Genomic DNA, 25,866 nt, shown 5'->3' with positions numbered 1-25,866 from the left:
ATAGTGCGTGAAAAATTAAGTTCCATTCCACCTGTTATAACCTAAATTGGGCATGTGTTATTGTAAAAGACATGAGTGACCAGATCTCACCTTGGCAGATTAAGCACAGTGAGTAAAAACACACTCCAACCCCTTTTGCACTGTTAAAGAGCAGGTTCTCCTTTTGTCCGATAGTGCTGGTAGACAGCACGAGTGCCGTCTGGAGAGGCTTTTGTCTTTATTGTACACATTGATTTGCAAGCTCAGCATGTGCCAATGCAGCTTTAAGGTGGTGCCCTAAGTGCTCTTTGTGAGAAAGATTGTGCTAAACATCCTACACAAAAAGACTTTGCCTAAGAAACAAAGCAAAAATGAAATGCAGATAATGTTTTTTTGGTTCATGTTCTCTCAGTATGCCATGCCTTTAGAACAGATAAAACTAGGACAAATTTCAGCAGTGCATAGATTCAGTGTGGCATATACCTGCAGAGTGTTTCTCTTCTCCTTTCTGTGATGCAGATGAAAATTTAAAGCTGTGAAAGTTCTTCAGAAGTAATTAAGCAGAAGTTGCAAGCTTTCTGAACAGAACCTCTGCAAAAGAACTAGCTTTCCTTTGAAGCCTTCTATGTACATCCAGCTGTTCTAAATGTTAAATTTAACTAATTCCCAGAAACAAAAAATGGACGTTTCTCCCATCACTCTTGCTGAGGACCTCTCATTCCTCTCCTCCTTTCTTCCTCCACTCTGGCACAGGATCTCGCTAACTGGAAATTCTTTAACAAAGAACTTCTAAACAAAAAGAGTGCACATAAGGAGGCTATGCAGGCTGGTGTTTATATTCCCGTTAGTTAAAAATTGCTACTGGACCTTCAGGTTGAGACACCAAAGAATTGAAGTGAAGCATGTCACCAAGTCATTGACTGCAGAGCGGGATGCGTAAGCTGATCAGCTGCGTTAATGCGGCAGTAAAAAGCTCAACCTTTAGGTTGAATATGCTGAACACATCTGCAACAAGAAAAGTACACGTCAATTAAACAAGACAAGTAAAGTCCTAATAGTCTAGTATTTGCTAACCACAGAGCACAACCAGGTCTTCCCCAAATAGCACCAGATTCACATCTTAGGATTGACCTACCAGGAGGAAAAAAAACCCCACAAAATAAACATGCTTTAATTTGTCTGAAGTAGACCTTAAAAGGATGACACTGCTCTGTCAACAGGCAGTACCTGGCAGGCATCTGCAGGGCAATGCTTCCAAGCTGCCCTAGCTTCCCTTCCCACCCCAGACCCCACAGGAAGGACTGCAGCGTTACTCTGGCCACCCCTCCTGTCTTCCCTGCAAGCTAAACAATGGAAGCTTTGCTCTCCTTTCATAGCAATATGAATCTAACTCTGGCTTCCCAGCTTTTCCTGCGCATTTGAAGAGAAGTGTTCTGAAATGTTAGCTTCTGTTAAGTGTCTGATCTATTTTTGAAGGGAGAAAAAAAAAAAGGAAAAAAAGGCAGGTTCCAGCTCAACCCTCCCACACAAGGCTGGTTTGTGATACATACCACAGTATCAATCTCTGCTGGGCCCACCATCAGAGCCACCTCATCGAACTCTTCAGGAGACATGGGAAGCAGATTTTCTGGAGACTGGAGCCTGGAAGGGTGGCTAATAGAATGAGAAGAGCAGGGACAAACCTTCAGTAAAGTGAGGCACAGCCAGGCTACCGTGTCTGGCTCTGAGTCCAGAAGTGCCACTATTCACTTTCTCGTGAAGAAGACCTAGCCTGTGAGAAATACACCACGCTTTGCAAAGACAGCATGGCCTTAAATGAAAACTGGGACTACTCTGGGATCTACAGTCTAATCAAAGTCCAACAAGTCTTTATTCTTTTCAGTAAATTGCCAGTACAACTACCTGCATGTCTCTAGGGTTTTTGCCTAAAAATGGTGTTTCAGACACAGCACCACATGAATGTGGTGGGTCAGATACTCAAGAAGAAATGAAAGATTTGACAGGAGCACCTACACCTTAAATATTGTGAAGCGATATGAACTACAGCTAAAAAGTTATGATCAGGTCCTAGAAATCCACCATTTCAGTGCAAACTTACACTTCAGATACAGAGATTAACTCAGTCTTGATGTAGCCATTTCCCTTGGGACCATCCAAATCCATAGGCTCTGGTGCTTCAAGGAGAGGAAAAAAAAGAAAAAAGCTTGGTTTTTTTTTTTTTAGCAAGTTCACTTCACTTGCCATCTTTATTGTACCAAAAATAAAGCCTATGACCCAGATAATGTGCAAGTCTCTCTTTCATGCATTTTACAGAACTACGGTTACTTTATTCCATTTTTCAGTCGCATTTTCCACTACAGAAAATGGAGAACAAAACCTCCCCTAAAGTTTGACCTAGCTCTATCAGCACCTCCTGCCAGGCCCACAGCGTCTGGATCAGCCCTGTGTAACAGTCAGGTAGAGTCACGGTTCCAGCTGTCAGTAGGAACCCACATCTCTGAAACACCTCACAGGCTCACATGAAAGCTGGGTTAGAGAATCAGCGACACTTATGTTTTCAGTTTTTGATCTGACCATATCTCATGTTGTGTCTCTTTAAAAACAGACCTTTTCTTGACCTACTAAAGCTCAGGTGCCTGTCCTCCCCTTTCAGCTGAGCAGCACTCCAGCACAGGTTAGGCCGCCAAGACACTCAGTCCAACTGCCACCCTTTCTTTCCAGGCCACAGAAATCATACAGCACCCAAGCATCTCAAGAACAAACACCACACCCATGCTGTGTGAGCCTTTTATAGCACTTACCCTCCTTAGGCCTGGAGTAGTATTTGCCAAAGGCATTGTCTTTGGGTATGTCTGGGTACAGAAATCTCAGTGGATTTTCAGGAATGTTTTCAGCTGCCATCACTTTGTAGTTGCGAATGATATCAGGGAAAGTAACAGCAGAGAGCTCCTTCTTGGTGTACGGTTCTACTGAATGGAACTGGGGCTCTGCAGATGAAACAGCGACTCTTGAAGGTTGTTTTGAAGTTTTTTTCTAAAACCGCCCAGAAAAGCTGCAGCTGCTTCCACAAATTCAGAGATCACGTGAACAAAAGGCTTACCTGGATGACACCTACTATGCTGCAGGTAAATATTCAATGACTTTCAAAGGGAAAGGACAATTGTTTTGTGGGGTAAGAAGGCATATGGTGGGGGGCTAGCATCTAGTGACGGCTTTTGGTGTATTTTGTATTCAGAATGGCTGGGGTGAGCTGTCCATGGAAATGAACTGTAGTATTTCATTAACCAATTAAAGTTGTACCACCTTTTCAACCTTCTTCCAAATGATGTCATTCAAACTGTATTGCCTGTTAGGAAGTTTGATCCTAATAAAACACTTGGACCTATTATGAATCATAAAGAAAGATAAAACCACCCTAAATGCTCCAAATGCTATCACTCTTCTTTGCTCAATTTTTTGATGCCTCAGCTATGAAGACAGCAAAGGAAAAGAAGTCATTCAAGTACATTCAGCAGTTTCTCTTCTAGCTGTTGTAGGCCTCAGGCTCACCCAAGTGAAGTGTCAACAGCTGCAGCATCCCAGCAGCTGGGGCTGATTTAAGTAGTAGGACAAGGGAAGAATCCTGATTGGATACAGAGGAGATAAGAGCTTTTTGCAGCTTTCAAGTCTCTGGGTTTTCTTGAAAGAGGGAGAAAGAAGTAGCCTAGTTAGCTGAAGAGCCATCTGTCTTTCTGCTGGACATGGGAGGAAGAAGGACTGTTAGGAAAATGAAGTAAGTGACTATGTGGTTTACTTGGGGAGAATGTGGGAAAGAAGTGACAAACAAATGTGTTGGACCATGAGTTAAAGAAAGCTGTTTGAGAAAATGGTGTTGTACACAAGGTGAAGTAATGGGAGAGAACAACAGTACAGAGGGCTGAATGTGGCTCTGGTGAACTTTTCCTGGGAAAGAAACCTCCCACGAGGAAGGTGGTAAGGGTTTGGAAGGAGATGTGAGTGTGTATGTACTAAGGTGTCTTGCTAAGAGAGACCCTAGGAAGGCAGAGGAGGTGGCTTAGGCAGTTTGTCCTCAACAAACTTCTAGGCCAGAAGTACCTGGAAAGTGTTATTAATCCCAGTTAAAACCTTTGAACAATCACTGTGTGGCTTATAAGTTACACCAAGTAAGGCGTGTGTCTGCTATGGCTTGTGGCCTGGTACTTGCGAGGGTGGGAACTGCTAGGGTGGTGTATTGTATTGGCTCTCAGTGTGAAAGAGCATAAAGACTTTTTGTTCTACTGTAAGCTTATATTTTGAAGACAAAGATGTTCTCTGTTACTGACTTACCGTTTTGAGATCCTTCTACCCAAGTAAAGGTGATTGCTCCCTCTCTGCTGCTTTCACTGAATCTTAGTAAAAATGTTCCTGGACTCTGGTCTTTCAATAAAGCACGCTCTTTCTCTTTACTGATGAAACCCATGATGCAGCTGTAATGTTGAAAAGAAAAAGCTGAGTTTACTCCTCAACATAAAACCTAAGCCGTGCTGGGCTAGTTGGGGAAACTAAAAAGCTAAAGTACGTGTAAAAACCGCACAGGTGGCTTTGTCCTGGGAACAGCTAGGAAGTTAGCAGTGGGACTGGCAGACTGGAGCTGCCCTGTGGAAGCCACGAATCAGCACAGCTTCCCTCAGCACTCTTCCTTTTGCCTGGTGGCATATACAGTAATTTTTCTGAGCTCAGAATAAAACAGATTGTCTTTTACTGTCAAAATGGGGCTGTGGAAGCAGAAGTAAAGTTTTATGTCTGCAGTGTGGCTGGATCCCAGCTAGCAGTTTTAACTTCAAAAGTATATTAAGGAACAGTTGTTTCTCCTTTTTGGCTGATGGAAACAAAGCTTGCCAGCTACTAGATTGCATCATACAGATGCAGGGTTTGTTTTATTCCTTGTGCACACTTTCTAGGTGAGCTGTTAAGCTTGTGTGACTTCAGCCCCTCAAATACACTAAGCACAGCAAATGTCATTGTGTAGGCAAGGAGGCTGGTGTTGGAATTTTGAGAAATGGATTGGTCTGAATAGGTACTGTGGCGGGTGTTGTATGAGCCAGCACTAGGGCATAACCCTGGTCAAACCCTAACTGCTTTTTTAAAAAGATCAGAATTTCTTTGCGCTGCTGCTTATTCCTCAAAATACTCCATCAATAACGAAGTTTTGAGTACTACTGAAAAAGTACTACTACTGTCCTTCTGTGCATAAAGGTAGGGAAAGTGCTTTTTGCACAAAAATTACTAAATACTCATGATTTTGCTTAGAAATTTCAAGTGCTGTAAGCTACCCTGTTTTACAAGTTTTTGGGGTTTTGTGGGTTTCTTGGCGATTTCTTTTTTTAAATGGCATGCTTTAGGTAATAAATCTGTTCGGTAGCAAATGTACTGGTATAATGATAGTGTTTTAGCCTTCCCCTTCCTCAAGTATGAAGAAAGACAAGTGTTCCTGAGGCTGTAATACCCATTATTTGTATACAAGGGGAGTCTCTATCCTAATGAATACTATAGATTGCTCTTTCCCATTCAAGTATTGTTGCTGTTTGCAAAGAGTTTTCCCTTCAGTTTTCCTTTTTGCCTTTCTAGAAAACAAAGATCTGTGACTATCCAATAAAGCCACCTGAGAAAAGAAAAACTAATAGTACTAAATCTCTGGTTTGACTTCAGGATTTAACTTGCACCTCTGGACCTGGTTCATGTCTTTTCTTTGCTGAGGGCTCCAGAGCTGGACACAGTACTCCAGTTCCAGCTCTTGGCAATACTAGAATCAAAAATTTACTAAATCAGTATTAATGAGAAAATGGAACTCGTCTTCAATCTGGCAGAGTCTTACTAATTAATAATACTCTAGTAAAAATCAAGTAAAGACTACTTTCTGGATGCATATTCCAGCTACAGAAGTTCAGAGTCTGGCTGCTGCCACCTAGGGGAGGCTCACAAATAATGTCTGCTTGTGGGTAGGTTGGTTTTTTTGAGATGCATGATCACTTTATGACTTACACTTGGTTGTACTTTAGTTTTCCCTGTTAAACACAAGAGGTTCTGTCCTAGGTTGTGGAAAGAACCTACTTATATCGGGAGCAGAGGCCAAAAAAAAAAACAAACCCCAAACAAAAAAAAAAAACACTAACTTTCAAAGCCCTGCTCTCTAACTTAAATGGCACAGCTTGGTCATCTGACGCTTTTGCTTTAAGCAACTGCCTCATTAGAGACTTCCTCACTACTAGAATTCAGCTGCCTCAGACTTTTTCTGGTTGCAGACCAGACCACACCTTTGTTAACTTCACTCAGGTCTTACCCATCATTCCAGAGACACAGGAGGTGTTTCTTAATAAGCTCCAGGATTCCCTCAATCCACAGCCAGAAGGGGAAATTTTTATCATTTATATTTTCCTGAAATTCAGAAGATGAAAAAGCAGAGGAGGGGGAAGAATAGGGATAATGCAACATAAATTTTGTTAAGTGGAGAGGAAGCACACTCTCAATCCTGCTGGCACATACTTGTTCTTGAACTGTTCTCCCTTTTTCTTCTTTCCCACCACTCCCATATTATCTCATGTAAGATTTTTATTTTTTCCCTCCCTTTGTTTGTCTATTCCAGAAGGACAGAAACTACTCAGAATGAAACATGCACTGCATCTTAAGGCAAAAGGCAGTGTGACAAATGCCTACAGTACCCACAAACATATGATCCATCACCTCTTGTGCAGCTTTTCCCAAGAGCAGAGGAAAGGCTCTAGGTTCCTGCCTAGGCACTGTCCTTATTGGAGTTCTTGGATTTTGGGGGGTTGGATGAGATGACCTTTAAAGATTCCTTCCAACTCAAACTATTCCCAAACCATCCCATAGGGCTTTCAACCTGGCAGCTTAGAGACACTGCTCAGACTGACTTCAAACCCTTGTGAGACGCCGTCTGTACTAGTGAATTTCAGTGCTTGTAGGTCACCAGAGCTTTGCTCTTCCCCTGAAATCTGCTCCTGTCTGCTCTCATCCCCTGCTTAGCTAAACCAGTTTAGGGTCTAAAGCCAAAGAAAGTGCAAAGAGTCCTCCTAGCTGTCTTGCATAGCAGCCAGGGCTATGAAATATCATGATGTGGCTTTCTGCCATCGTGCTGACCCTTTTGGCTGCCCTGTTCTAATCCTCACTCTAATCCAGTTGCCCCGGGTCTGGGAAATGTCCTTCACTATGACAGAAGAATTGCTTATCTTGCTGGGGGTTTTTTGACACTTTCTGTAATAGTTAAAATGGAGAACTACTCTATTAATAGCAATTGCATTAATAATGAAGATGCTGTGCTTGAGGGATCCTTTTTTCAAAAACCATCTCAAAATCATCTGCTCCTTGATATTACAAGCCCTTTTTCTTCCTGTTGCTGCTACTTTAACCTTACTGCCAAAACCCCCCACAACTATGTAAGCCCTAGAATAATTAGGGTACACTGTAGAGAAAGCAAGCACTCTGGGGAGGGGGAACCAAAACCAACCAACAACAAAAAAAAACCGTCCAAGACAAAGCTCCCTCTTCCATCTCAATTTTTAAACTGTGTTCATACCTTGCAGAATCTTGTCCAAGGAATAAGGCCATCGTGAGATCCTCCACTTGTTGGTCCTGAACAGAATAAATTGACTTCAGTCATGTTCCATAAGTTATTTAGACTGAAAAGAAAGTACTTGGCACCAAGTTCTGAGTGCACGTTTACAAATCTAAGCTGTTGGATTGAGAAAGAAAAGAACTGCAAGACTACAGTATTTTCATTGCTAGGGCAGAGAACTTGCAAAATTCCCCTCTGGCGAAGTTCACTGCATGAGAATGACTGAATGCATTTAAACAGACCTTGTGCAATGGGAACTAATTTATTCTGACACTTTCTGTGCTGTGCCTAACACTTGCCAGTTTCAAAATGCTTCCAGGAAAGAGACTGAAATCTTGCACATCTCTTCTCTAGCAAAACAAAATTGCAACCCTTAAACTTTTCTGCAAGAGCTCAGCAGACCCTGTATCTTTGTGAGATTAAGCACTTTCCTGTCTTAATTTTGGTGAATTGTAGGCTTTTGTCCCAAAAACTCTTGACTCCTAGGTCTGCCCCCACCACAGACTCATCTCATTCCTGTTACAATCGTTTCCCCCCTGCCTTGTTTTTATGTCAACAGCGTTTCATACCCACATCAAAACCACAAAGATAATCCTATGCTGCGACTATAGTAGCTAAAGCTTTGCAGACTCTGACTATATTTGGAGCCACATTCTTTCTTTTACAGATCATGCTACAGATTTCAATAAAGTCAGAAAGATGCTGCCTTTTCCTCTCGCCTCTCTAAAAATAAATTGTATTAGGGAGCTTTTTTTACTGATGCTGCCAGTGCTAGATACCAAGATTCTGTCAACTTTCACATCACAAAACCAGCAAGTGAGTTGTGTCCTGGCACGCTGTTAGTAGGTTCTATGTCCCCTTGTACTAAGGGATCCTGAATATATAATGTTTCACCTACCTGACTTTTTTGTAGTGAAATACTTTTAGCTGTAGCGATAAGATTTAAATAGCATCCCTACTGTTACCAGAGCTTGGCAAAGAATCTCTGAAGTTCTGAAATGTAAGTTGACCATAGAAATATGTCAGCGGTCACTTTGTCTTCATGATGGTTAATGAGACTAATAAAAACTGCTCTCCTTGCACAATTCTGGAAAGTCATGTATTAAATCAGTAAGCTTTTTGTCAGATTTATGACTTGGGGAAACTAGAGGAAGGACATTAGAGATGGGCACGCTGTACTTGCCACTTAGACCTGCTAATGTCAAATCCCTTTAAATAAAAACTCTTTCTGAAACTTGAGGATTAGTGGAACACACTGAATCAACAGTATTTTTATCTAGAGTCTACTATCCAAACTTAATAGTTGTGTCAAGTGCCCTGCCTATCAGGAAAACTGACAAGGAGTTTGGAAAACCGATCTCATGGCTGATTAGGCTTTTACAAAGGACTCTCATCTGGGAGATGTTCAATTTGATATCCTTTAATAGTTTCATAGTGCTTGTACTTTGATATGGCAACTATGCTTATGCAGATAGAGTAAACACCCACTGCAGTTGAAGGCATGCATAAAGTTAAGAATTAATGGCGATGGATTAAAATTAAAACCCCAAAACATGCCTTCAAAACAGCAACCTCTAAGACTGACTAAATCTACGCGTTATTTCAGTAACTCTTCAAAAGGCAGATTCAGCCCCAATCTGCACTGCCCTAATGCACTGAACTCCTAAGTTAGAACTGCTGATTTTTTTTTTTTTTTTCATTACTTGACCTTCACTTGCAAACTCTACCATACTGAAAAATGGGAAAGAACTCATTGCTATAAAGTGATATTGTATGAAGGGGAAAAGATGAGATGTGAGATGAAATGAAAACTTAAAATAGATCGCAGAAAAAAAAAGAAAGTAGAATTAGCTTCAATTCAAACAGGCTATCTGCTTGTTCAGTAGAGCTAAAAGGTTTAAAGTGATGGAAGCAGACCATACCAAGTAGCTTCTCTCCCAGCATGCTCAGTTGATCTGCATTAAGTCCTCTCTTTGTTACAGAAGAAAACTGCCAACTCAGAACTTCAGAAAGTTTAGACCACTTTGCATAAGGTGGATTCAGAAAGAAGGACAAGTTCTAAAATGGAAGGGAAAAATACAGTCTACAGTAAAAAAAAAAACCACATTAATTTTGGAATGCCACTTGAATTTACAAAAGCATACTGCCAAAACAGAATGCAGGCTTGAGACGACTGTAGAATAGCAGGCTGCTATTCTGACAGGCACTCTTTACCAGGAAAAGCAATCTCTGGGACTTTGCCTTGGACACTTCTTCTCCCAGTGGGTAGAAATTCTAGATTTTGCAAGTGCACTCTATTTGAATTCTTGAATGATTATTTGGTGTCTCACTGTGTACTGTATATACTGAATACAATGTATAATATTCTTATATGTGTTTCAAACTTTGCTGTGTTTAGGACAGGCAAGTACTTTACTGCGCCTCTCTTCACTGAGTCATCTGCACTGGAAAATGCAGCAGCCACTGGTATACAGACAATGCTTGAAAATCACACAGTATTTATGCTAATTTCTTTTTTTGCAAATACCTTGGGATCAGTAGACAGCATGTTGAACCATAAGATAGAAGCCCATCCACTTGGAAGCTGGCTCACATTTGAGATCACAACAATGGGAAGGGATGTAGTCTGAAAGGGACACAAAAGGAAACATGTCAGGCTATCCTGTACCCCTGCTGCAGTCCTCTATATTACCTACAAACACTTCCACTATAATTCCTTGCTTGCATGGTCTTAACTCTTGCACTTGTAATGTGTATGTAGGGAATAAAGTGACAGTATGATGAAGTACTAGAAAGATTCAGGTGATTTTTGTCTGATAAAGACTTCCATTTAGTGTCAGTTATGATAGCACTGATAGTAACAGAGTTCATAGCATATTGCTTCTGAAATAAATGGAAACTGGTACACAGCTTAAAACACAGGGCTGGTTATCAGATACTTTGCAAATCACATCCTCTTATTTACCTAGAGATCTGACAGCATTCTCACTGTACATGTATATACAGAGATATCATGAAGTGTAATTCAGGTAGTTTGAATAACTCTGTGTTTGATACCTAACTACTTTAAAAAAAAAAAAAAAAAGAAAAAGTGACATACAGGAATTGAAGTCCATCTCTGTTTCATCTAAGACATACCTCTAGGTCTACTACCAAGCCAGGCTGGCATAACTGTGTCTCAAAGCTCAGAGAGTGAAGCTCTTCTGTTACAATGAGAGGACCCTTTAAAGAAAAAAAAAACAAACAATAAATAAAAAAGAATCTTCGGGGAACTGAAAATTGGTTAGGGGGAAGGTAAGGGGTTTATCTTGGGGGCGGAACTTTTTTCTGCCCAAGGTTACTTGCTCTGGACTTCAGAAACAGTTTACAAGTGAAAGTCAAGTGGCAATCCTAACTTCTGAAAGCTGCCTGTTGGAATGAGTAATCTCTAGGCACTCTTTTTGGCTCCTACCCAGAAGCCACAGAAAAATCTATCCTTGACAGAAAGTCCTGTTGAAGCTAGGTATCAATGAGGGAGAGTCCAGAGGGACACCATTCTGGTACTAGTTCTCATTTCTAGGAAGTGTCTACAAACACTGAACTCCTCTCCTATGGATCTGTTATCCTGTGTGCTTCTTCATGGCACTGAGCAGAGCATTGTCTTAAATGCTTCAATTCCTTTTTAGTATTATACAAAGCTTTACAAACAAGATTAGTGCTGCTTACCTCATTTGTTCTGCTTCCTGCATTCTTCTGTTCTTTCAGTTGCTGCAAAGGAACAAAAAACCCCGTCACTCATTTATCTCAGCCACAAATGAAAGTTGCAGGGGATGCAAACGTTTGCATGCTCAACTGTAGACAAACTTGCTGCACTAGTGTGTCTGATTCTATTTGGTTCTAAGCTGTGGATGCCAAAGGATTAAAGCACAGGAAACTACTACTCTTTTCTAAACCATTTATCTGTGAAAATAGATATTGCACCTTTATGATGTAGTGCCTTTATGTAAGAGGCCTTATGTGAACAGAAGCAGTGTGACATCAGGGAGGATCAGACGAAATGCTGGTTTATCGAAGCACCCCTCTGAATTGGACAACAAACCCCAGACAGTGTCTGTTCTGGACAATGAAAGGTGGAAGGAAGAATTCCATGTTCACTGGCTCAGGACTTGCATTTTTCCTTTCCCGTTGTAATGATGAAACCAATCTGACTTATCTCACAATCTGCAGATCAAAAGTGTTGTACAGTCTGCTGAAGGCACTGAATTTCTTGTAGCTGCCCCCTACTAGACAATTTTCCTCTTCCAGTTTCAAAGCTCTTCAGACTACTCAAACCTCTCCTACCTATGGGCCTTCCTCTGAAAGGCCCAAAACAGCATTCTAGGCTTGTCTGTCTTTCTCCTCTAAAGAACTCATTACAACATAGGGTGTATGTCAGCAAATACTCATTTGCCTTTCTGGCCCTACTTCAGTGATAAAAGCAATAGCGCTTCAATTGAAACAGGCCAAAGGTTTCAAAAAGGGAAGAACAAAGAAAAAGGAGATATGTTCACAGTTCCTCTTGTACAAAATAAACAGTGATTTCAACAACAAAAGCAATTTCTCTCCTTCCTGCCACACCCTCTACCCACGCAATTAAACGGATGTGTCAATAAAAAAGAGAAATCCCCTACCAAGTGCCTGAACTCTGCTGCTAGGCTTCCATTAGTAGATTCTTCCATGTTCATTACTTTTGTGTTTGTTCCCAAAATATTAAATTTCCTGAACCTTCACAAAGAGAGGGGAAAAAAATTAAAAGTATGAAATTCATTCAAAGAACCTGATATTAATATATCAAACTGTAATGTCACTTACCCTTTGACTGAGTTCTTCTCACTTACATCTCTGTCAATGAAAAAAGACAAAAATCTTTTAAAGACTCTGCCACAGCCACAGAAAATGTGGGTGTTTTGTTTTAGTAGCTGACTGAGAACTGGCAAAGTGCTTTTGTGGAATCTTTTATGCAAAAGAGGAGGCAATTGGTTCAAGCAGTCAAAATATTGTGCTATGCTGGCTATCTTTTACTGAGGCTTAAATTTTGCTATGGGGGGCTTTATAATCAAAGAAAGTTCTTTCTTTTACTACATAGGCTTTAACTCTTGCCCTGAGGAAAAAAATATATAGTACTATCATTCTGCTTTCAAACCATACAACTTGTTTAATAAATTGCTGCATCACTTAAATTGGTTTTCCCACCACTCAGAATTCTACTGAGTGGCATTATATCTGGTACGCTTCTCAAAGCCTCAGCTCCCACATCCATGTACAAATTTCTTTTCCTTTCCCCCATTCCATGCAAGTTTCTGGACCCTGGAGCTGTTTCAAGAGAACAGAATGCCCCTTAATGACATGAATGTGAAGACAGCAACCCACCTGCTGTCTTAAAAGCATGGCCCTCTTCATGACCTTACAGCCACTATTGTTATCTGGCAGAGCCTGTTACATTTCTCTCCTTCCCTGCCCTTAAAGCAAGTGCTGAGGCCTTCTGTACTTTGCAATATGTCTCTAATGGCAGAGACTTAGAGCAAGGGCATGGGTACAAAAAAGGGAAGGATGTACCTGCTGCCATGGAGAATCAGCCTATTACTGGCCAACTCAACACTTAAAAGACTGCCTTTTGGATTTCTGATCACGGGGACTGCTTACCACAAACACAGAGGGATGAGAAAACTGCAACGTACTTATCAAATAAAACTTTCACTTTCAAGTTGTAGTTCAATTCCTGCAACTTCACCAGCAATCTGGAAAGAGAATTTTTTAAAATCACTGATATTGCAAAAGAGAGGTTCTCTTCTATTGCACTATTTATCATGGGTATACATCCAAGCTGCACAACTCAGGGCCGCATACAGGTTCCAAACTTGCTCCATACAAGATGGCATATTTGCAGTGACAAGATAAATTAGCGAGGTCTATAGACACCAATCCCAGGTCCTGATTTAGAGAGGAAACTAGCTGGGCAAATGACATACTCTTCTGCATGACAAAGTGGTCTACCTGTGTCTGTCCTGCTGTTTGGCTGTGTTTCTTATACACTCAATATCCCCCACTTATGGTAAAGGGTAAAAGCTAAATGCAACTTAAGCTTTGCTAGAAGACATTCCCCCTATCACATGGCACTTTCCTTCTCCTGACATCAGGACTTAGGCTACAGTGTAAGATGTGCAATCCTCTCAGCTGTAGGAAACCAATGACATGAAAAACTTACCACAAAACAAGAGCAGGGAAGGGAAAAACATACCTCAGCTTCACAGTAAACTGTACTCCTGTCTTCAGGACTAATGGCCGCTGAGGATGTGTTGGCATGCAAGGCTGCCTCTCTACCACAAAGGAGCTATGGAAAGAACAGATTACAGGCATTCTGATTTATCAATGTCATCTTTAAGGAATAATGAGTTGCATAAAAAGTGAATTTGAAAAGAATGGTGATTTTACCAGTAGTACTGTATACTTTATTCATTCAGTTTTACTCTGTACAGAGGTCTGTGTGTCAGTTTCTTTCACTTGTATCAAAGGGTCTAGAAATACTGCAAGGATGAAGTGATTTCGTAAGGTTTGGCTTTTCCTAAATACATTGATGGCTTGGGGAAGGAGAGTGCTACCTCAGACTTCCTGAAATCAAACAGCATGTAAACACTTTGATGTAATAGCATAATCTGAGAAGCGTTGCTTTGTTTGCCATTCCTAGTGCTTGCTAAATTCTTACGGTTACAGTGCTGCAAGACAGTGCTTTGTAACAACACATGCCCAAGAGCTAGGTAAGCTCGCTGGAGATGTGATGAGGGATAGCTAACCCCATGAAGTAAACCCCTCCTGAGGCTAACCTTTTCTGATGCACCCCAAACTGTTGCTGTCTCAGGCACCTTTTGTGTAGCACTGTGCTGTGTAGACATAAATCCTGAAGTATTTCTATTGTTACCAAGTCCTAGCCAACATAGAGACTTCTTCCTTCCGCTATACTCACAGGCAAGATAACTAAACAGCAGCTGGACTTATACAGCTCTTCCTCGTTGCCTTCAGTTCATTGAAAAGAAGTACCTGTACTTTCCAATTGAAGATTAGTGGTCAAAACATCTAAATGGGACTCTGGAGACTTTGGGTTCTAGCCCCCCCATACAAGGTGTTACCTACTGTATCTAAGTCCCTGCTCTTATCCGCTGGTTTCAAGCGTTCTGCAGTATGAATTTGTCTATTGTATGTTTACAGAATGAGACTATGATCTTACGTGGAGCAACTACTAGCTACAGTAACTTGCCTCATAGAGTTGGTGTGGGGATAGCACTAGCCTCCCTATGCTGGAGACAAAGAGGATGCATCCAGAGACAAAGGGCTGGAGAACCTAGTGTGTATTTATCTTGGGCATAGCTTGGTGCAGGTGTCTTCCTGCCTCTGTTTACTTGAACTTTGCAGGGCTGAAGCTTAAAGCAAGAAACAGACTAACAAAGTAGAAGTTTGATTCTGTCATCAATGCATATGGTAGCATAGCTCCTGCCTAACTTAAATGATGATTGATCACAAAACCTTTCTATGGACCTAAACCTGTGGAAAGCCTAAATAGGGTAAATCTCAAATGGTTGCTTAGCTTAATGTCAGTGATAAACTTAGGAAAAACCTCAGAAAATGCAAAGTTAGTGCAGGAAATATTGGGGGAACAGAAGGAAAGGTGCTCTCCATCCATTTATTCATGCAAACACAAAGACCCTTCTTGTCTGTTACCTCTGGATGAGTTGTTTGAATAGACTGTATGTTCGGTCCTGCAGAACTTGTTTATTTTTTGTGATGGGATCAGGGTCATAGGTAAACTTCTGTTCCAGTTCCTCAAGCTTTTTGAGCTGCTGACGAACTTGCTGTAGACTTTCAGCAACAATAGTGAACCTATAATTACACAGTCTTATTACATTTAGCATGCTTTGGTATTGTAATAATGCTGAGACACCAGCCAGGTGACTGTCCCTAAGGACTAGGCAGTGCACAGGGAACACTTCTTGCTAATTGGAAATGTGGTGAGATATTAAAATCAATGAAATGTAGTTATGCTGTGACAGAATGAAAATGCATAATATAAATAATCAATATATTTCACAGATCTGGTGTTCCTTCATAACACACTTTAAGTTCCTGGCCAATGCAGTCCTTGACTGGAAACCTACCAGTTCTGTAGCTGGTCAAGGCAGGCATTGGGTGGGCCACCAATACATGCAGTCTGTTGCCTGTGTTTCCACTCCACCAGCTCCTCATTAATAAGAGCACTCTGTGTGTGCTCTGTGGTGTTCAGCAGCTGTATTATCTTGTTCACCACTTCCTATAGAGAATATTAAATTACTGTTTATGAAAAATACTTTATACAAGAAAACTAAGTACTGTTTTAGCTAATGCTATTTGTCTTGCAAGACTCTGCAAGGGCCTCAAAGTAACAGGAAACTTCCTCTGTTGATAGACTAAAAGACCTGCTTCTTTATAGCTGGAGTATTTGCTAGGTTAAGTGGAGAACCAATGCATGTTCAGTGTTGCTGAATTCTAAAGAGCCAGAGTCTCACATTTACGTGTCCCATGTGTATATCTGGGCTAACCCAGTGCTGGCTGTAGGTCTGAGCACTGAAACAAGAGTGAGTGCATTTCACTCTAATATAGCTGCAATTTTTTTAATCAGTCTTTCCTCGAGAATGTGACTATTGACATGGTAACTCTCCCTCTCACTATTCTTTTAGCTTTTTCTGACAGAGTTTGATAAAGGTTGCTAGAAGAAAATTGCTTACAGAGGTTTTAGATATTTGGTCAGGATTAAAAGAATGAAATCTTAGTTCAACTGATAGTAGTAGAAAAGTTTTCTTTTATACAACTTGTTATGTCAACTCAATGAAAACAAGCGTGTTCAAAATGAAGTGTTGTTGCATCCTGAAAGAAAACAAGTGCTACCTTTCTCTTGAGGTCAAGTGATAAAAACATCTTGTTAAGATTCATCTGTTCTTTCTTATATTCCTCCTGTGACACACTGTTGGACTCATGCTCTGTAAAAAAACGTTGAAACTGTGAAGGTCAGGCTGAAGCAGTGCAACAAGTCATGCCCCTGTGAGAACAGGGAAGCACAGGCGGGACCTGCCTGGCTAATGTCAAGTGAAGTATATCTTTAAACTTTAAGGGAGGAAATATTTACTGCCTCCTAGACTTTTTTGTGATTTTTTTTTTCCCCCCGCTTCTTAAAGGGCAGAGTCTGCACTTAAAGCACTAAGGAAAAGCCTCTATCTCAGTTAAGAATTAAGACATGAGTTTGCTTGCTTTTTGGAGCAAGAATTTGATTTAAAATAGTGATTATATTGTGTAAAGATAAACATAAAGCAATTTGTTCTCATGCTGACTTCCGATGAATAACTTGTATTGCTCAACTTGGCAACAGAAGTTAACTGTTATTTCAAGGGATGTGTACAGCCTCCTGAGGGTAGCCCAGGCTGACAGATCCGATATAGTCACCCCAGGTACTACCTCTGCTGCCTACTGACCTTAAGTTAGAGCTTCCCATCTGCCTCACGGAAGTGCTACCTGCTCCCGCGCACAAAGAGCAAGACTGTGGCTCAGTGCTCCCCTTAACATCTTCTGAACATGTCCCTCTTGTGAGGGACAGTCAACTGCCGAGTTGTGTTGGAAACTGAAGCCTTTTCTAGAACAAAGTTAGGGAGACAGATCTATATAATGAAGCCATTGTGGACTACAGCTGCATGTCCTTCCCTCAGTACACAAGGGCCTAAAACTCGAGGCAGGGAAGGCATTTGTGAAATACAAGATGGCAAAGAGAAGCATAAAATTAACTATTTACATGTATAGTTGAATGATCAGAGTCTATAGAGTTTGCTACTTCTAGTAGCAAAGGGATGTAAAGGACAAAGGAATGCTGTGTTAACAAACAGGCTCTCTTTCTTTCTTCCTGTAAGAACAGACACATGCAGAGGATGTATTTTCAGGAATTTAGGTTTTGGCATAAAGCAGAAGCAATAAAGGAGGGACACTATTAGTAAGTTTGTCTACATATCGTTAGGTTTAGTTTCCTGATGTAAGACAGCGGAGTTCACTCTTACAAACTACAGGCAATAGGGTATGTTCTTGATGAATTACTCACCTCTGTTCTGCAAGGTTTTACATTTAAAGTCATACTCATCTTGCATATCCTCTAATGTCTTGATGTCTTGCTCCACATCCTATAAAGCACAAATGAAAGTGGACACAATTATTCAATACTTTCACATAATGCAAGACACCAGATTAGGAACTGCGTGGCACCAGCCACTTACAGATATGAAGTCCAGTTTTACAGCAATGCCTTTTTCTGGAACTCCCCAACAGGAAATATCCCTGAACTTAATCATCTCTTGTTCACCCTCCCTTCCTCTTCTCAGCTAACTAAAATCTCTTAACAACAAAATATGTAAAAGCTGTCATTGTTTTAGCCAGGTAACTTCACAGAATTCAGGAAAACCTAGGCTACAGTGGAAAAACCTGGAACAGCATACAGCACTTTAAACAAGCTTTCGAATTCTTGGTTATCGCTTGAAGAAAAGCTTTCTGTCATGACAGTATTTAAGACAAGTAACATCTACATGCTAACTGAAAATCTATATTCTAGATAACAACAAAATGGTCAGTATGTGATTTCTTAAGAGTTTTTCCTCAGTTGCCAGTATTTCAGATGAGTAAACCGTTTTTGCTGAAACTCAAGCAAAAGCAACTTGATCCTGTTAAACCAGTCAAATCCCAATCTGTATTACGGTGCTACCGACAAATAATTACTTCCTATTTTCAAAAAGTCAGTGTGATAGAGTTTAAAACCAAACCATTATCTTATTTTTACTTGTCATTTTAGCCAGTCTTATTTTATTTACTGAAAGCTTTTCAACATGTATGAATCAACAACCACCACTTTTAAATAGTTACACTATACTTACTATAACACTGTTTTTTACAGCCTTAACTTTTGCATCAAGCTCCTTCTGTTTGTCCAGCATCCCAATCACAGTGTTCTGTATGCTCCCCACTTCCATCTGAGGGAGGCAAGCAGAACAACAACAGAAGTCAAACTGGAGTGACACATACTTGATGTTATTTTTTTCATTAATGTAAGTTAGTGGCTCTTGTTGGCAAACAGCTTGATGAAGCATGGCTTGTTCTAATAAATCACACTAAGGTTTTATAATATACAATCAAGTTAAAGTGAATTTGCAAGAAACAAACTAAGGATTAAAAATGCCTGTTGTGTGGTGATGCTGTGGTTTTTTTTCACCATGGCAATATAAAGCTATGAACATTCTGTTTTCTCTTTGCACAAACCCATTCTTCTGTTTGCTTATTTTCATCTACCTTGTAAACATATTTCAAGAAATCAGCAACCCTGAACATTGGATGACATCTGCATTAAATGTTCAATTCATCCATACAGGACATGGGGAGAAACCGGCTAAGAGCAAGAACAAGATAGGTCTGCATGCAGGCAAATGGGGTAACCTGGTATGCAATTCCTTTCCTACAGGGCATTCAAGCACATCTTAGATGTCCGTATCGTTTTGTTTGAAAGCTGACTCCAGTGTCATTCAGGAAGCTTATTGCACGACATCACTCAGGGAGAGCTGCAATAATTTGAAAGACAAGATTTCTTGCTGCACACATTTGCAGTACTATTGGTGTTAGAAACTTGCCGTTCCTCCAATGTGGGACAGTCAGGCACACGTTGTTGCTCTGACTAACGCTTCAACTCAAGCTAAGATCATCGAAAATATTTACTTTTGCAAACTGGCAAAGGTCCCCCATCACAGATTTAAATCAGATTGTTAAGGCAAACAGAGCATACTCTAACACTTGTGATTCTCCTTTGGCTTTTATAATGTTTAGAATTGTGCTTGCTCTGCATTTTGTCTTCTCAGCTCTGGGAAATGAGAACATTTACCAGAAAGCAGAGGTAGGGCATGGTGTTGTACCCAGTACCAACTGTAAGTACAGGAGGACTTAATTCCTTTTTTGATGACCTAAATACATTGCATGCTGGAAAGGCAGTTCTGTGTGCTTTACATCATGTACCAGAACAGAAACTGAACAGCTGCGCTGCAGCTACAGGGTTCCGGGGAATGGCTTTGTCAGTCACACTTTGAAAGGAGCTGGTTTTGGACACAGTTGCATTAGGCGCCTTGTTGAAAGACTGTATCTGAGTGCTCTTCCCATTCTCTACAACACACATTCAAAACCTTGCTCTGAAGGAAGTATTTCAGTATCAAACTTAATATGCTTGGTCACTCATCACTTTATTACTACATAAGTAGTATGTAGTTGTAGTAAGTAGTACGCAAGTACATCTGACTATGTAGTTTGCATGCTTTTCCCAATTGCAGAATTTCTTTTATTGCAAATCAGTTCTCCTTGCCAATAAAAAAAAAAAAAAAAACAAACCAAACAAAAAGATGAAAAGTCAGAGAACATATTAGGGAGAAGAACATGGCCTTACCCAGGGTTCAGAGGAAAGAAAATGGGCTTCATTTAAAAATAAAAATGGAAAGAAATACTTGGAGATAATTGGGAAGGAGAATGATGCACCACTTTCCCAGAGACAGTCCAAGGAAGCACCATGATGCAGCGGCTCAATATAGAGTAAATTCAGGAGTAAAATGCAGAAGAAAAAAGCTAAGATATTCTTGGAGAAATAAGGCAAGCACTTAATTATTAAACCGTAATAAAATTCAACGAGCACATCGGGCTATACTACAGAAGCATTAAAAAAAGCATAGCTTTTACATCACTTGAGGAATAAAAAAAATATTTCCTGGCCGCTTCCCCTCTAAATGCCTCATATAGCACAAACAAGCCACACTGTCCAACGGGTACATATTGGTGTTCAATTTTCCATCTTTAAAAAAAACATGATGTGGGGCAGAGAGAGAGGACAGCCTGTTTCCTCTTTCAGTCTTCTTCCACTCCCTCTGTCCCAAATAATAGGAAGGGGTAGATACAACTGCAGTAAACATTCCAAGACTAAGTTACCTGATTTGACAACTGGGCGCTGTTCAGTATTTTCCTCTCTTCTTTCAGACAGTTGTAGATGATCATTGCCATGTGTATTGGGTCTTCTTGGAAGTTATCCTGGCATAAGAGACAGTCATACTTATCTTTTGTCGCTCGGTAAACTGATTGGCAGAAAGACTAGCGGGTGACTGTGTGCGAGCCTCGGGGCACACACTGGTCACAGCATGCTCTGAGACTACAGAGAGCGCGATGGCTACAACCACCTCCAAGAACGAGTGTCTATTTTAGTTCGTTAGTGTATGAGGAGGTGGGACTCTGCACAAAACAGGACAGGGTCAGAGACATTACTGGGAGAAGTGAGATACTATCCTACAGTCCCAGAGAGTGCTCATCTTCTCTCGAGAGCAACCCTCCCACACCTTTGAAGTACAACTGCTGGTTTTGAAGGGTGGTTGTCCTTGTTTGACAGGTACAGCTCTTGCTCGGTGTTGTAAAGCAGGCATGTTAGCTGCCACTTATGAACACACAGGCAAGGCTGGATACAAAGTCAACGTTATTGTTTTACATGCATATGAAGTAGAAACGCTGCCTTACTCTGCCCAGGAATGTGCTGTCCTGCACCACTCTTCCTGACCTTTCATTGCTGATCTATAGTTACCATCAGATAGGTACAGCCTGGTCATGTTCTGCTCTCCTCAGAAAACACTCCCCTCGTTACTGACTAGTAGTGAGAAGCTAGGTGTGCGGCAAATAGACTGTGGAGAAGAAGGTGACTCTATGGAAGATCCTCTGGCATAGAGCCCTACAGGGAGGAGGGGAGGACTGACCTAACAAAAGTCAAGTCCACTAAGGATATGTTCTGCACTGCCACTAACTACAAATTGCTTTGGCCCTTTTCTTTGTTGGTACAGTAAAATGAACAGAAGTGCTATCTAATAAGTCCTTTGCTATGAACTGTAATTCTGCAGTTATATAGGAAGGATTTATTTCCCTGTGTTTCTTCTGCATCAGGAGCTGCTTAGGACACCGAGGAAACTGGCTGGGGAAGGGGTGGGGTAAGTGAAACTACATTCGAGTACGTGCTCCAAATACATATAGTACATACCTTACAAACTATAACTTTCTTCTAGAGTTCTCAGAAACCAAAACTGTACTGGTAATTAAACTGTAACTATCTAACTGTAGCTAATTAAAAATGAAATGGAGCAACATCTGAATTCTGGCTTTTCAATTAGGATTTGCACACATTCTCAGTGAAAAATCCCTCACAACAAGGTAGTTGGGCATCCGATTGCACTACTAAAGCAATTCAAGCAAATGTATAGGATTATATACCCCAGCCATACCTGAAGATTACGTTTGCTTTTCCTTATGTTGTGTTGCAGCAAAAAGTTGTTTTCTATCAAGAATCTACTAAACTGATCATCGAGCTGTGACAGCAGGTCATGGAATAACACCGTAGCAAAAGATACGTTGTTGGCTGCATGTTCCCTAGAATAATTTAAGGCATGCTTGTATTAAATACACTTTGAATACAGGATTCAGGACATGCACACAGGAGTACATCCCTAACTTCAGCTGTAGTATAGGCAAGCAGTAAGAATTTCCTTCAAACATAAGCCAGGTTCATTCTCTCAACTTTGACTTTACTTTCCTTGACAGATAAATATTTTTCTCTGTATTATTCTAGGCACACTCTGTGCAACTTCATTTACTGATTCCATGCACATCAAGAAGCTAAAAGTGAACCTGATGCATGTGCACGTTGCACCAGTCTTCTAAAAGACACTCCATAGAAATCTTGGCAAACTTCAGAGTTTGCAAACAGCGAGAGACTGAGCTGCCAAGGTAGTAATGGATTGGTCTTAGAACAACCACTGTCATTACAGAGCAATCGAGGGAAATATGAGATGGTACGCTTGTTACTCTCCAGAAAGCCCTGGAGAGGAGCAGGAACACAGACTATAGCACCCACACAGCTACTGAAGCATTCAGCCAGCAGAGGTTCACCTACAGCTTGCTTGCCCAGTATTCTTCCACAGCCTGTAACTGCATATATGAGAACATCACTTATCACACAATGTGAAGGCCGGTTTCTGTGCTTACCAATCCTGGTTTTCCAGCCACTGTGCCAGGTACTGCCTGATTTCCATAGGAAAGCTGTCATCGTATAGCTGGTGAACCTGCTCCAAAAACTTGGAATCAAGTTGCTGTAGCTGATACCACTGAGTCATCCTGAGGAGGGGGGTGAAGAAAAATCAGTATAAATGTTTAAACAGTATTTGGACTGAACTGGTAAGAAGTAACTCATTTAAAGTTTTCATGAACAATGGCAAAATTGGAGGGGTAGGAAGGAAAAGTGTTTCCAGCAAAGACTTAATTTTCAGCTGTAACAGCTTTAGAAATCTAATTGTTAAAACTGAACACAACTTCCTCTGTGCTTGTTCTAGTTTAAAAGAAAAACTTTTTAAAAATTGCATATTAAGACAGTGCACTATTTCGTGAAACATAACTTGAAGCTAAATCACCCTTTGCTACGAAAACTTGCTCCCCCCACCCCCCCTTGAACCCCCTTTCACAGCATTTAGGGTACTGGCAGTGTTACTGCTCTTGCTTAGCGGGGATACAGGAATGAGGACGTTTGTATTTGATGCCTGTACTCTGCAGGACTGAGATCCCACATGTGGAGTTTCACCTTTTGTTGGTGCAGATATACTGCCCATCACCAAGAGGTGGAAAAAGTGTGAGTGGGAAATAAAAGCAACCTCTAGGAGTCCATTTTCATGTGTCCTCACTTTCCTGCTCTGAAAATGGGCTAGATCTGAAGTCACTTTAAATTTAGAAGTATTGGAGAGCTGTTTTTTCCACTATATGCTTTAGTTCCCATGATCAAGTTTTCAGGCTCTACTAAGTAATGTCTGTAGCAGATACAGGTTACTTAAAATGAAGTAATATGACTGAGAGAAGCTGTGCTGTACAAGAACACTGCTGTGACGGAGTGGCTGCCTGTTCTGTTATATGGCCTCTGGCTGCAGACCCGTTACTGTCTCCTCACTGAGCTGCAGGTTAGCATCTTGTAGTAGAAATGGCATGTAAAGACAGGTCCAAGGAACAGCCCAGGCTGAGAACACGCGTGGTGAGATACAAATCCATTAGCATTTGTAGCTTTTTAAAAAAGGGTGATAGGACCTATCCAAGGAACAGGGCAGCACTGGGGTGAAAGACTATCTTACACATGGCCATATCTATTAGTGTTTGTGTGCCAGTTCCCTCAGCTGCTGAGTGGCACATGCTATGCGTGAGTTAAAAATGCTATTATGTTTAAAGCAACGGCTTTGAGGATTTTGATGTCTGAGGGACTCAGATTACAGGTAACACATAGCATTTGAGTATGCTGCAGTGGCACCAAGGCAAACCGTTAAACACGTCGGTGAGGAAAGCTAGATAGAGGAATGTGTCTCAATGCATGAAGTTAGTCTGTGGGGTTTTTGGGGTTTGTTTTTGTTGCTGTTTTTTTTTTTATTGGTTTTCTATGTACTCTGATCTACCTGTGCCTTAAAGTAACTCATCTGGGAAAGGACTTAGGAGCAGACACAGAGACCCATCTAAAGGGGTGGTTACAGAGCAATATGATAATGCAGCAAACACAATCCTTGGGGAGGCAAGCAGGGAAACGCCGGAAAAAGTGGGAAGGCAGCACCTTTTGTGGAGAAGGCAGTAAGATAGGCCGGTGCTGGGATACAGGGCTCAGCCTGCCAGCGCAGGAGGGAAAGCCCGTGCTGCTGTTCTGCCATCCCCTGGGTCAGGGCCGCATGATCGCAGATGCGTTTCTGGAGAAAAGGGGCCTTGCTGGGAGCCCCTAAACGGGTGGCTGACGCGCAGCTGCGCGGGTCTGCGCCCCGGGAACACCCGGACTGGAGCGTTTCTTCTCCACCCGAGCTCGGGCTCCTGCCTGGCCGCGTTCTAACGACGTTTAACGCCGCCGCCTCCGAACCACTCCGCTCTCCAAGTCGTTGCCGAGCAATGGCAGATCGGGAGCAAAGGGCAGGGGACAACCGCCTCTCCGTCCCTGCCGCCCGGGACCCCGCACGCCTCCCCCCCGCCGCCCCGCGCTCCCCGGTGTGTAGTGTCCATTTCCCACCGCGACCGTTGGCCCCCGCTCGCTCGCTCGCGCGCGCCGCCCGCACTTACTCGAGGGACGAGGCTGCTGCGCTCCCGCTCCGCTCCGCGCCGCGACCCTCGCTCGCACCGAGAAATACCCGCAACGCCGCCGAGCCGGGGGGCTGGCGGCAGGGCCAATCAGAGCTCAGACCCCTCGCCGCCTCGGCCAATGGGCGTGCGGTGGCGCCGGGCCGTCCCGCCCACAACCCTAACCCTTCCGCGTTGGGGAGGAGAGGTGTTCCCGGCGCAGCGCTGCCCCCCCCCCGCCGGGCGCTTTGAGGAGGCCGCGCCGAGTCCCAGACCCGGCCGGCGGGAGCCGCAGGGTTTGCCCGCAGAAGCGCACCACGGGTGTAACGTGGAGAGAAAAAACTGTTCAGAAAAGGCTGCCCGGGAGGTACGGTTGCGGTTCTGGTGTCCCCACAGGAAGGGAAATGACCCTGTCAGAGGTGAAGACCGTTAGGAGATGCCCCAGAAGGAAAGGCACCGGAGCGCGAAGCGGGACGGCAAGCTAGCCAGCGGGGGGACACGCTGCGGAAGCGACAGCTTTGGCTGCACTGGGTTCACCCCGCTGCCTTGTCCCCTGAGCTGCGGTTACTCCGCTGCCGGAGGCGCCGTTCCCCCGGCCGGGCCCAGCGCGCAGGTGCGGCGGGAGGGGGAGCGGCGGGGCGGGAACAGCCGCCCCACGTGACTTCGGGGAAAGGCGGCGGGGAACCAGAAAGGGCCGGCTGAGGGGAATGCGAAAGCGAAACCTGCGGCGGCCCGGCCTCCCCCCGCCGCCGCCCCGCCTCGCCTGGCCGCCGGGCTGGCCGCGGCGGGCCCTCGCTGCCAGCGGAGCAGTCGGCCTCAGCGGCCGGAGGGGCTGCTTCGGGCCCCGAGCGGTGGCTGGTGCCTGGCCGCTGGGCACGGCCTGGCCTGGCTGTGGCTGCCTAGGCGGCGGCTTGTTCTCATCGTCACCATCTGTGGGGCTTTAAAGCACTGGAGGTTAAGAAAAATCTCCCTGCTTTCAACTCCTGTTGGTGAAACAGTCAGTCGATGCAGTGACAGGCTGGCTCTGGAAAGCAATAGGGGCATAGAAGTCTCTGAAGGTGGCCGTTGTCTCAATT

The 25,866-nt window shown here is 42.6% G+C and overlaps 1 protein-coding gene across 1 annotated transcript; it reads right to left on the bottom strand.

Moving 5' to 3' along the window:
• Nucleotides 1–118: 118 nt before the first annotated feature.
• Nucleotides 119–22,837, bottom strand: STAT1 (signal transducer and activator of transcription 1). Its single transcript, XM_086751398.1, has 23 exons — nucleotides 22,709–22,837; nucleotides 21,949–22,093; nucleotides 20,621–20,719; nucleotides 18,541–18,636; nucleotides 17,718–17,796; nucleotides 16,523–16,614; nucleotides 15,757–15,908; nucleotides 15,323–15,481; nucleotides 13,848–13,940; nucleotides 13,288–13,347; nucleotides 12,422–12,451; nucleotides 12,241–12,334; nucleotides 11,297–11,338; nucleotides 10,730–10,813; nucleotides 10,119–10,217; nucleotides 9,514–9,649; nucleotides 7,553–7,608; nucleotides 6,299–6,393; nucleotides 4,306–4,445; nucleotides 2,781–2,966; nucleotides 2,078–2,153; nucleotides 1,530–1,632; nucleotides 119–984 (listed from the first exon to the last, which is right to left on the bottom strand). Exons 1-23 carry the CDS (start codon nucleotides 22,834–22,836, stop codon nucleotides 961–963), a joined length of 2,268 nt encoding a protein of 755 aa, XP_086607524.1. The 5' UTR covers nucleotide 22,837; the 3' UTR covers nucleotides 119–960.
• Between the last annotated feature and the right edge of the window lie 3,029 nt (nucleotides 22,838–25,866).

The sequence above is a fragment of the Chlamydotis macqueenii genome, chromosome 6 (genome assembly GCF_036417535.1).
Source record: "Chlamydotis macqueenii isolate bChlMac1 chromosome 6, bChlMac1.mat, whole genome shotgun sequence".
In the NCBI taxonomy this organism is placed as follows: domain Eukaryota; kingdom Metazoa; phylum Chordata; class Aves; order Otidiformes; family Otididae; genus Chlamydotis; species Chlamydotis macqueenii.
The sequence above is the reverse complement of the archived record's forward strand: the minus strand, read 5'-3'. Positions and strand labels throughout refer to the sequence as shown.